This window comes from Sparus aurata, chromosome 20 (genome assembly GCF_900880675.1).
Source record: "Sparus aurata chromosome 20, fSpaAur1.1, whole genome shotgun sequence".
Lineage (NCBI taxonomy): Eukaryota > Metazoa > Chordata > Actinopteri > Spariformes > Sparidae > Sparus > Sparus aurata.
The window spans coordinates 28251433-28263500 of NC_044206.1; the positions used below are offsets into that span (position 1 = coordinate 28251433).

The following is a 12068-nucleotide window of genomic DNA, read 5'->3' on the forward strand; positions in this document are numbered from 1 at the left end:
ACAGGGAAGCCTGACTTTAGACTCAACATACCTGCTAACCCACTAAACTGGCTTCACAGTACAGGCCTCTGAACTCTGCACTCTGAACAAAACATGTTTTTATTACATTTTATTTCATTGTATTTATTATATTCTATTGTATTTTACTTGCACTGCATTATATTTTTATCTTTACTTAAATTAAGCACAGAAGTACAGTACATCTCACAAAAACATTTCACTGCGCATCTTGTGTGAGTATGTGACAAATAAAACCTTTGAATCTTTGTGTTGTTGCTTCTTCATGTTGTTTTTTCTTCATGTTGTTGTTTCTTCATGTTGTTGTGTTGCTTTTTCTTCATGTTGTTGTTTCTTCATGTTGTTGTTTCTTCATGTTGTTGTGTTGTTTTTTCTTCATGTTGTTGTTTCTTCATGTTGTTGTTTCTTCATGTTGTTGTGTTGTTTTTTCTTCATGTTGTGTACTACAGACTCTGTCATTGTGTTTCTTTGTTATCTGTCAGCATGTTGGACAAACGGATGTCTCACTCTGTTGACTTTCACTTCACAGTTTATTCATGCAGCTCATCATAACAGGAAGAAGTTTTACATTCACTACAGGAACAACAACAACAACAACAACAGATGCACCATCTCCATGGTAACCACTGCTCATACACACACGGCACATGATCACTGCGTGTACAAAGAGTTCATGTCGACCATGTTTGTCCAGTGCATCTGTAAGACAGGAAAACCACCCACTGCTAGAGAAACAGTTCAGCCTGCAGGGACACAGCTCATGTTGGAGCTAATCTGTGCTACGGACTTTTATGAGGACGCCATGTTAGAAGCTGTTCATAGCAAAATGCTGTTACTATAGCAACAGTGTGGCACCAACATTGTCGTCATGGGCTGAACTGAGTGCTACGATCACTGATGCTAACACTATCAGGATACAAAAACTGTAAAAAATACAAAGTGGTCATGGTATCAATTGAAGCCTTTACAAATCAAAGACAGTTAATAAAAATCCCTTCAGAGGTCACCACAGGTCACAGAGCAGGAAGGGGCGGAGCTACAGCCGCTCAGACCGTGGATGTATTAAAGACAGGGCGCGCTGTCGAGCCCACAGTCAGTTTGGTCTGTTTAAATATCAAATTTGTGCAAAATCTGATCAGGCTCTTCTTGTTTATGTCTGAGGTCATGAAGGTAAATCCACCAATCAGCATGTTCGATTGACCTGTGTGGGCGGGGCCAGAAGGAGTAAGACTAAAGCCTCAGTCTACAGGATCAGCTGCTCTTGCTGATCTGAGGATAAATCTGGTCTGGGACCTCGTCTGGTACTGGTGTTCGGTCCAGATCAGCTGTGACGGGTTTACATATTAATATGAATCCACTGGTTTCCTTGAGAAGCTCCGCCCTACTCTACTCTGATTGGCTTACCCTGGTATTGTTATGCTGACCCAGTTTAGAACCACAATGAGTCAACTGAAACAGGTGTGATAGTTTAGACCTGGATGATTATGTCAGGACTTTCACAACAGCCAGTGAGAGAGAGAGATTCTGGAGCAGCTGATGGTGTTGCTAAGCAACAGTAAACATTCTAGCTCTTGAGGCTAACTTTAGCTGCCATGTTGATGGCGTCTCACTGAATCTTTTTCTCACCCCGCTGGTTAAGCATTAACGTTACAGGGACGAGTTGTTGCACCTCATCCGCCTCCATTTTGTTTCCATCTGCTTATGGCGAGGCTCTGCGTTGCTCACTCAGGTGTGTTCATCTTCATGTGTGTGACATCACAGAGAAGAGCACCTGTTGTGAGTCTGAGCCCAAAGACACAAACCTCACCATGAGTCCACTGTCCAGTTCTTGAAGTACATCCACGGTCAGATCAGTCTCTTGTTTTTTTTCATGTCAGTTAACTTCACATATTTCTGGAGGCGGAGTCAGTGTGTTCACTTCCTGTAGGGGGCGTGGTGTTGAAGGGATTGCTACTTGCAGGCTACAGCTGGATTTATTAGCACCATTTATCAGATGATGTTCACAAAAAGTCGATTGTGTTAGTCTGAATGCTTCATGTTGGTTTATCAATTATTTCATCATTTATTAACTAAAATTAACTGTATCAATAAATCAGAGAGTAAAAGATATTGGTTGGTCCCACCAGGACTAACTCTTCAGTCAGTTGGACCAATAGAAACACTGACCAGGACTGAACACGTTTATCTACCACAGACAGATTTATGTTATTAGTATCAATGCAGAATTAAAGTGGTTCAGATTGAGGCTAACAGATAATACGAGTGATATGGACCAGGAATAATTATATTATAATGAGATGTTACAGGGTTCATATTAATGACTATAGGACCACATGAACTAATTTACAATGAGCAGAATGAGTTCTGATGGGGACGGATGTTTTTTCCTATTCTGGGATGTGTGACAACATAAAGGGGCAGTGGGCCCAGTATGACCAGTGTACTGGTGGTGTCTGATGATGAAGTCATGATGCTGCTAATGAGAGAGCACGAGAGGAAACAGGACGTTTGATCTACTACTGTGTTTATCAGAGAGAACTACAGAGAATGAGATTAAATGTTACTGACTGTCTGACTCGTTATGTTTCAGATTTGACTGTTCTGTTCTTTAAGATAAGGATGTGATGTTGGATCGTCCACCAGGCGGCGCCACGATCCTCTGAGTGGAGCGGCGAGGAATATGGTCATCAACCTGAGATCCTGCAGAGAAGAAGAAGAAGAGTGCTGTTCATACTCAGCTGTTGTATGTGGTCATTTACTCAGAATGCAACTCATCAAATTGTTGATCAGAATATTGATACTACAGGGCGCCGTTTAGCTCAGTTGGTAGAGCGGGCGTCCCATGTGTTGAGGCTCTGCAGCTGACACGGGTTCGACTCCCAGCCTGGGTCTCTTTGCTGCGTGTCTCTCCCTGTTTCCTGTCGCCCTCTTCACCTGTACTGTCAATAAAGCCATAAAAGGCCAAAAATATATATATATTGATACTACCAGCCAGGGTGAATCCTGATTGGTGGAGGTTGCGGGAGCCAGTCAGGGTTTTTGGACAGGGGGGGCCCCTGCTGGTCGGAGTGGGTGGGACTGATTTGGTCATACTGATGACATCATGGACGGGTCCATCATAGTTTCCACGGGGGACACCACGAGCCTCGGCCATCTGAAATAATGAGAGGAAACATCTGAGAATGAATGAACTGATCGATCAGTTAACTCAGTGGTTCCCAACCTTTTTTCCTTGAAGCCCCCCTCGCCCTGTGTCCAAGACAGGCCAGGCCCCCCCAACCCCAACCCGCATACACTCAAAGAATAAAGTGGTTAATTACAAACTTTTATTTGCAAAAATACACAACAGCTATATTCTCCTAGTTTTACAATGTATATAGATACATTTCTTCCTTTTTGTGTCTTTTTGTGTCATCAGGTGTATCACACACAAACACACACACACACACACACGACCACAATAGATCTACCAGAGAGCAGAATAGATCTACCAGAGAGCAGAATAGATCTACCAGAGAGCAGAATAGATCTACCAGAGTGCAGAATAGATCTACCAGAGAGCAGACTAGATCTACCAGAGAGCAGAATAGATCTACCAGAGTGCAGAATAGATCTACCAGAGAGCAGAATAGATCTACCACAGAGCAGAATAGATCTACCACAGAGCAGAATAGATCTACCAGAGTGCAGAATAGATCTACCACAGAGCAGAATAGATCTACCACAGAGCAGAATAGATCTACCACAGAGCAGAATAGATCTACCAGAGAGCAGAATAGATCTACCAGAGTGCAGAATAGATCTACCAGAGAGCAGAATAGATCTAGCAGAGAGCAGAATAGATCTAGCAGAGAGCAGAATAGATCTACCAGAGAGCAGAATAGATCTACCACAGAGCAGAATAGATCTACCAGAGAGCAGAATAGATCTACCTCATAGGGGTGTTGGTAATAAATAGCTTGATGAATTTAAATGTGGACCCAGAAATATGTTTCAATTTGGATTATAGGGAGTTTTGACTGGGTGTGTTACTGGGATTTTATGCAGTCCAGGGTATAATTGGCCATTTTGACTATTTTTGATTTTACCATTATATTTCACCTTAGAAACTATTTACCTTGCCTTGTTTGGTGTCATTATTTTCAGCACAACTTCACATGTGTGACTGTACAGTTATTTTTTCATTTTGACACACATCTCTCAACTCTCTCACCGTCACTGTCGGTCCCTCCACAACTTCCTCCTGTCCCCCAGCAACCAAATCACGTGTCTTGCCATGTCATTTTGTGATTGGCTGGTGTGGTGCCTTTTTCCACCAATAAGAACGTGTTTTTTCGCTCGCAAACTTTTCCTGCTTGCCGACACTTTCGTGAGAGAAGTCCATGTTGACCGTCTCTTCCTGCACCAAACGCGCAGCAAACGTGACGGTAATGTTAATGAAAAAGCGTGCCGTACGTTATTTATCATAAGTCCGGTTTTACTTGGCCTATCAACACAATTTAAAAACTGGTACACAGCTTGAAGGCTGCTCCAACACATAAGTCGGACCGGGACTTACTGAGGCTCCGTCTTGCTGCTACGTCATCTTAAATAGGTCACGTGATTTTGACGTACCGGCGGGTCATTCGACCTCAGAGGGTTGCACAAATATAACTTTAACCTCACAACAGACAAAGTTGTGCGCCCCCCCTGTGATCTCTGGCGCCCCCTTAGGGGGGGCGGCCCCCCAGGTTGGGAACCACTGAGTTAACTGATCAGCTAGTTCATCAATCAGACTGCGGCTGAACCTGTTAACAATCTGTTTGGTGGTTTACTTGTAAAACAGGTGTTTAGTCACCTTGCTGCGGGCTCTGATCCTCTTGTAGACGGCATCGGGGAACGCCTTCCTGGGGATGAACCGCCCTGAACCTTCAGTCACGTTCAGTTTTCCGTCCTCCAGAACCACCCGACCTCCACTGATCACCACTGAGGCCACGCCGCGAAACTCCAAACCCTCCAGGATGTTCACCTCCACCGTCTGCACACAGAGAGGCAGCATAAGAAGGAGCGGCTTATGATGATCAATGATGGGTTTTGATTATGGATGATGAGGGTGATGATGAGGATGATGATGAAGATTGGATTCACCAGGTTATGAGTCTTTGCAGAAACAGTTCGGGTCTCCTTTGGGTTCCAGACGACGATATCGGCGTCTGATCCGACAGCGATCCGTCCTAAAAACACAGAGGACACATCAGATATCTGACTGTGACCTAGAGCCGGTCTAACTTTCAGTGCAGTGAGTTTCCACCTCAGCCTGAGAAAAACAAGATGAATCAGACTGATACCTTTACGTGGGTACATGTTGAAGAGTTTGGCAGCGTTCGTGCTCGTTACAGCGACAAACTCGTTCTCGTCCATCTTCCCCGTACACTACAGAACAGAGGATGACAAAAATCAAGATACAAAGTGAGCTGGTGTCAGCAGGAAGACGTTGCTTTGTCTCACTGTGAAGTTCATCCTGTACTCCAATACTTCAAGTGACGTGGAAACTTTTTTATAGTTTAAAGTCATTCACATTCATACGTTTCATAATGTGGAAACCAGTTTTCTCACCACAGCTCTGTCCCACACCACAGACATCCTCTCCTCGATCCCATTGGTTCCCTCTGGGATCAGAGTGAAGTCGTCTTTACCCACAGCTTTCTGAGCAGTGGAGAAGCTGGCCTGAGCACTGGACGTCACCTGGAGGTCTCCACTAGAAGAAAACACACACAAGCACCTGTCAGATTCACCTGGAAATCAAATGTTGAGGTGGAAGGTGATGCTACATTTATGTTAACCATGCTAACAGAGAGTTTTACTGGCCATACAAACAGTCAAACTCACCATGCTAACAGAGCGGTCAAGTACTGTGGCGTTGATGGGTCAGGGTTAAGAGGCGGGCTCATGACGAAGGCAGCAGCTGTGGCCCAGTCTTTGGACCAATAGTGAGAGCCGTCAGTGGCTAGGCCAGCTGTGATGGGCTCCCCATACACGACCATACCTGATGACAGGAGCAGGAGGATGTTTAAATTACAACATCTGTCAGAGCACCTCCCATCCAGCGCTCCACGCTCTAAGAGTCCAGGCCTCCTGTCTGCCCTCAGAGTGAGACAGAAGTCAGCAGAGCCGCTCCTCTCTGGAATCATCTCCTGCTGGTGCCGGACAGCCTGAATGATGAGGCCATTAGATCTGAGCGAAAAACTCATCTTTTCAACCCAATGTGCAGTCAGTGTTTAGCCTTTGGAACCTCAGTCCCAGTTATCATTATCTGTCCATATGGACTGCTCCACAGTCTCACAGTGGTGAAGCCTCCATCAGGACCGTAAACAGAAGAGGGAGGAGCGGGCTACAAGCTAAACTAAGCTAAGCTAAGCAGCATGCGGCTTAAAACTGACTTGTCCCTTTTCGTGGATACAGAGCTGGAACATTCAAGAAAGTCTTCTGAAACCTCGATGGTGACAGCAGATGTGGATGACGTTGTGTTCTTAAGTCACTCATTAGTGTCTCATGGAGGTTGAGGACTGAACCTGTTGACTGACAGACCTGGTCCACCTGGTCCACCTGGTCCTGCCTCAGAATACTCCAGTAATTGAAACAAAATCTAAATCACATTTATTATTCAGGGTGAATCTAATCTGAATAAAAGGACAACATGATGATGTCACCTTTTTTCCTGGCTTTGGCGATGACATCAGCAGCAGATTTGCTCATCACCTTGGTAACATACAGCGGACAGTTAGCCTGTTTGGCGATGGTGACGGCACGATACACTGCCTCCGTCTCCACCTGGTAGACAAAGAAAATGTGATTACAGTTGTGTTCCAGGTGTGCTCCAGGTGTAATTACAAGTGTGCTCCAGGTGTGATTACAGGTGTTTTCCAGGTGTAAGTACATGTGGAGGTGAGCATGGTGGAGGTGCAGCTGCGGGAGGGAGAGAGGTGGAGAGGGCTCAGGAGAGCAGAGCCAGGTGAGTGTTTGATAGAGCTGCACCAGGTTACTAATCACTCGCTGGACATCAGAGGGGAGACGCTCCGGAGAGAAGATGGGGAAGCTGAAGAAGTGAAGGCGCCGACCGAGACGCACGAGCCGCGTTCGGTCCCGGACTGTATTATTGTGTGTACAATGATTTAAGAACCGGCTACAGAACAGGTGTGATTACAGGTGTGTTTACAGGTGTGATTACAGGTGTGTTAATGATGTATTTACAGGTGTGACTACAGGTGTGTGTACCTCCTCAGGGTGAGATAAAACGTGTCCTTCAGGTCCAGTGATGCCGAGGCAGAGAAGCTTCTTCTGTTCCTGAAACACAAAACAGTTTAAATTCAGTGTATTTGGTTGAAAAACAGTGAAAGCTCCCATCTCATTGGTTGGGTTAAATTACCTCATCAATGATGTCACCATTCTCAGCATGGACCTGTGCGATGGCTCCGAGATCCCGGAGGACCCAGAATGCCTCATAGAGCTGAAACCAAAAAAAAGAGGAAGTAGATTCAATTAAATTAAAACATTTACATTTACATTCAGGGCATTTAGCAGACGCTTTAGTCCAAAGCGACTAACAATAAGTGCAATCATTTTTCATCATATGAATAATCATGAAGATGCAGCTGACCTGAGAGTCGGAGCTCTGGTATTTGTCTTTGTAGGCCATGAAGAACAGGAAGGAGTTCACGCCTGAAACACAAACACAGGTAATATAAGACCAACTGAAGAGAATATGTTTGTGTCCTTACTGCTGTCATTGTACCGTGACCTCTGACCTTTATCTTTGACAAGTGTCTCCAGCTCCTCGTACAGTCCGTCATGCCAGCGCGTGATGTCCAGGTGTAGAGAGAAGTCGCAGCACGCCCTCTGCTCTGCCGTGTCCCTCCACTGATCAAATGCTGACAGCAAACTCATCCCTGGCTCCACCAGCACGTGGTCCACTGTGAACACAACCATCACTGCTGTTACTGCTGCCCTCTGAACCTGATTGATGTGTATTGATAGGTGATTGGTAATAATCTGACTGATGGTGGTGGTTCCTCCAGACACGGCGGCTCTGGTTCCCTGGTAGAAGTCGTCGGTCGGGTTCAGGCCTTTCTGAGGAGCCTGCAGGTTGGTGTTGGCGTCGATTCCTCCGGGGATCACCAGCTGACCGTACGCGTCCACCGTCCTCACGCCAGACGGGATGATCAGGTTCTCCCCCATCTGCCTGATCAGGACACAGGACAGGAAGTGTTATGATGTCAGAGACAGTCAAGTAACAGGTGGACACTCAGCACACCTGGAGCTCAGGTGTTCATGTTGAGCGAGCCTAAAGCCCGTAGCTGGTCTGAATGACAATAATCAATAATAATCCATATATTGATACTTACTTAATGGTCCCGTCTTCGATGTAGACGTCAGCATAGAAAGACTGGTCATCATTGACGATCTTTCCTCCTTTGACGATCAGACGGTCGCCCTGGAAACAGGCAGACAGAAAGGATGCTGGGTGATTTGAAGTTATTGACCTTTAGATCAGTTTGAATGTCTGATCAGACTGAAGAGAAACAACACTGATCAAAGTCAGCTATTTGACCACGTGACATGTGACAGGTGTGATTCCTCAGGTGTTTTTTACCTGCTGGTGTGACCTTCAAGGTCCTGATAAAAAATCAGATCAATAAATCCTGTAGTTTACAAAATGGCTGCTGGTCCCTCATCCTGTTAAAGTCATTGATCACTGTGTTTCTACACCGACAGGAAAAAGATCCAATCACATCATTTTAAGATATTTTGAAGGCAAGATATATAACTGGATATTTTTCTCATCATGCTTCGCAGAGTGAGCAGGTTGTTATGTTTTCTGTTTTATTTTGAAAATGTATTTGTTTTGATCAGAATATCATTTAAATTTCAGAGATTTATTGATCTCTACATGCTTTGTTGGTTTGGTGTCAGAATCAGTAGCTTCTAATCAATAATCTTTAAAACTTGACTGATCAGATGAGTCGGACACCGAACAGAACACACGTTCAGAACACACAGGAAGTTCGACATCATTAACACAATATTATTGTGTCATATTGTAGTTACACTGAACAAATAGATATAATTGTATGATCTCACTGTACAAGAGCTGCTCTTTGACTTTGGCCGCGCCCACAGTCATGATGTCACAGGGGTTAAAAGACTGAGTGACAGGAAGTGAGGTGACTTTCAGAATAATATAAACGGATCCCGGGCAGTGCTTTAATGTTTCTAAAATAAATCAAATGTTTTATTAAGAATCATCATAAATAATAATCGATTACTATTATTATTATTATTATTATTATTATTATTATTATTATTATTATTATTATTATTGTTTTGTTGTTATTAACAATTGATTTCTCAGCATCACCATAGCTTCACTTCATGCCTCTTTGAAGACAAATCGAGCCGAGCCGAACCGGGAGGGTCTACAGCAGCTGGACTCCAACCGACCGACTGGTCCGGTCCAAACCCTAACCCAGTTCAGGCTGATCCGGGTCAGGGTCGGTCTGGTTCTATCGGCTGATTGACACGCTGGGCTGCAGCATCCCACCTCACCGGCCCAGCATCCTCCCTCTCCTCCCCGTTATCCCGGCTCCGCTCAGCTCAGCTAGCTCTGCTCAGCCCGGCCCGGCTTGGCTTGGCTCGGGTTCGACCTACCGCGGGTCTCGCGCTGCTCTTCTTGGTCTGGAAGGACATCCTGATCGATCTGCGATCGGCTGATTGATCCGCTCACACTCACACACACGCTCACCCTCTGCTATTGTTGTTTCCGTCACCTCTGACGTCACACTGCCGATAACACGCACACACACACACACACACACACACACACACACACACACACACACACACACACTTTCCGGTTGGGAGCTTCAAGATAAAAGCCCAACAACCAACAAACAAACATCGATCATTATAATCAGGCAGATCAATCAAGTCCTCACATCTGAGCAGCTGAGAAACACCAAATGTGTAACAAGAAAAGTGATCAAACTATGATCAACATCCAGATCAGCTGATTTCTGTTTATTATATTTTATTCATTGTATTTTCATTGATCCAGTTTCTTATAGATCAGCTGTCAGAACTGTGAGAACTTACATAATTTTCCATTCAGTAATCAACGTGTTGTAAAGACCTTATCAGGATGTGAGACTAGGACAGAGAATCCCTTTCAAGGCTCAACGTTCCAGGTTCAAGGTTCAAGGGCCAGAAAGTCATAGGAGCGGAAATTCTCTCTGCTGGAGGTTTTACAGGAAGACATTTACTGTCCCAACGAAACATCAGGGGGTCTCTGTCCTGGGAAGACCTGATCCACCTAAACACCGGGACCTGACTCTGTTGTATTTAAGTTGGAACCATGTGGAGGACTGATAAACGTTGTGGATCTTCCCTCCTTGCAGCAGTTTTACAGAGATCTGATTCATCACACAGAGTCTAAAGTTCTTCTAAAATGATCAACTCTCCCGCACTAACGATAATTTCCACTACAGAACTCCGTCTGGAAATCAGTTAATTATAAACTCGTCTGATGAGAGTCTGACGTCATCTCTGTATTTTCATCCAAATTACACGGTCAGAGAAATTAAATAGATCAATAAAACCAAACATTTAAATACAGAGTTCATGTCAAACACAACTCTCTTGTCTGCGCATGCTTTTATTTTGAAAGCAAATCCCAGGTAGTAGTTTATGTGCTGGATTCTGATTGGTCGCCCACCTGCTGCGGAGGAGACAGACATGCTGATGCAGGGAGGAGCTTTTGCTTCAGTTGTTGGTGTAATTATTGATTGATCGATTGATTGATTGATTGATTAGCTCAGTGGCTCTTCAGATGTTTTACCGACACAGTATAAAGACATCACAGGTCAAGTACAGAAGTACTCGGGTAAAATGTATTTAAAGTTTTAAAAATAAAAGTACACGTGATGGATCCTGTCACACATTTATGATTCTAATAAATATTAGTAATATTGTTTTAATATAAACTGCTGACTTGGGATCATAATTATAAATCATACTGACCAGTAATCTGATTACATCTAAACATGAGGTATAAACCACTGTGTAGTTTAATGTAACGTAATAATCAATAATTTGATCAATGTATTGATTAGTTTTATCATCTGAATCTGTAAAGTAATTAAAGCTGTGACACAAATGTAGTGAAGTAGAAATACTCTCTTCAAGTACATGAGAGTAAATGTACTGAGTTACTTCCACCACTGAAGATACTCCAGTACATGTACAAGTACAGTATTCAAATACAGCTAAAGTTATGATTCATTAATTATTGAATAAAATCAATTCATTTTGTTAATGAGTCCAGTACAGTCCTGAGGTGGTTCGGCCCGTCTATCAGCTCATCATCTGATCTGAGGTCAGGGTTAGCCACTTTCAAACCTATTGATCAGATTTCAGTTTCAGGATCAAAATCAATCAAAGATTCAAAAACATCAATCATCAGTCACAAACAGATGATTAAAATGAGTTTTAAATGAATGTGAACCTCTCTCTTGCTGTAGTTTTTTTCTTGGGCGTGTCCTGTTGGAAACACCACCGTCTGTCCTGCTCCTCTCACTGCGTCTCCTCCATCATGGCTGTCACTGCGGGTTCGAGCGGCTCGGCGTCGCTGCGTCTGCGGACTGAACGACTCAAAGTTCAACGTTTTGTTCTCGAACGCTCCCTCGACGCTGCAGAACATCCCGCCATACTTCATCCGAGGGCGAGGAGAGTCGGAACCGAGCCGGGACAGGAGAGAGGAGCAGTCGTCCTCCGGAGAACACCTCCTCTCAGACATCATGGATGCCTCTGGACTGAGTGGAGGCGAGGAGGAGGAGGAGGAGGAGGAGGAGGAGAAGGAGGGTTGGCTGAAGACCTCAGGCGATAAATGAGGAGACCAGAAGAAGGAGGAGGAACGGGGGCTGTGGAGGAGGGGAGGAACTGTGACCTCAAAGACAGAGACAGAGAGGAACTGATTAAAGGGAGGAGGGGGAGGAAGAGGAGGAGGAGGAGGAGGAGGG

The 12068-nt window shown here is 44.5% G+C and overlaps 1 protein-coding gene across 2 annotated transcripts; it reads right to left on the minus strand.

The window, feature by feature from the left end:
• Positions 1 to 529: 529 nt before the first annotated feature.
• Positions 530 to 11860, minus strand: dpysl4 (dihydropyrimidinase like 4). Of its 2 annotated transcripts, none has more exons than XM_030400872.1 (15): positions 11555 to 11860; positions 8400 to 8488; positions 8052 to 8236; positions 7803 to 7967; positions 7655 to 7716; positions 7424 to 7504; positions 7273 to 7341; positions 6708 to 6828; positions 5887 to 6043; positions 5614 to 5755; positions 5346 to 5430; positions 5146 to 5231; positions 4856 to 5035; positions 3007 to 3172; positions 530 to 2718 (listed from the first exon to the last, which is right to left on the minus strand). In XM_030400872.1, the coding sequence occupies exons 1-15, from the start codon at positions 11846 to 11848 to the stop codon at positions 2627 to 2629; spliced, it is 1974 nt and encodes a 657-aa protein (XP_030256732.1). In that variant the 5' UTR covers positions 11849 to 11860; the 3' UTR covers positions 530 to 2626. The 2 variants fall into 2 exon arrangements, with proteins under 2 accessions (XP_030256732.1, XP_030256731.1); XM_030400871.1 differs by lacking the exon at positions 11555 to 11860 and adding an exon at positions 9703 to 9850.
• Between the last annotated feature and the right edge of the window lie 208 nt (positions 11861 to 12068).

What these genes read in the sequence shown, in the direction of transcription:
- dpysl4 (XM_030400872.1), bottom strand. Translation starts at nt 11,848, where the DNA reads ATGATGTCTGAGAGGAGGTGTTCTCCGGAGGACGACTGCTCCTCTCTC. An exon ending in GACACTTGTCAAAGATAAAG is followed by an intron (nt 7,717 to 7,802) that starts GTCAGAGGTCAC and finishes TTTGTGTTTCAG; the next exon opens with GCGTGAACTCCTTCCTGTTC. An exon ending in CAACATGTACCCACGTAAAG is followed by an intron (nt 5,232 to 5,345) that starts GTATCAGTCTGA and finishes CTGTGTTTTTAG; the next exon opens with GACGGATCGCTGTCGGATCA.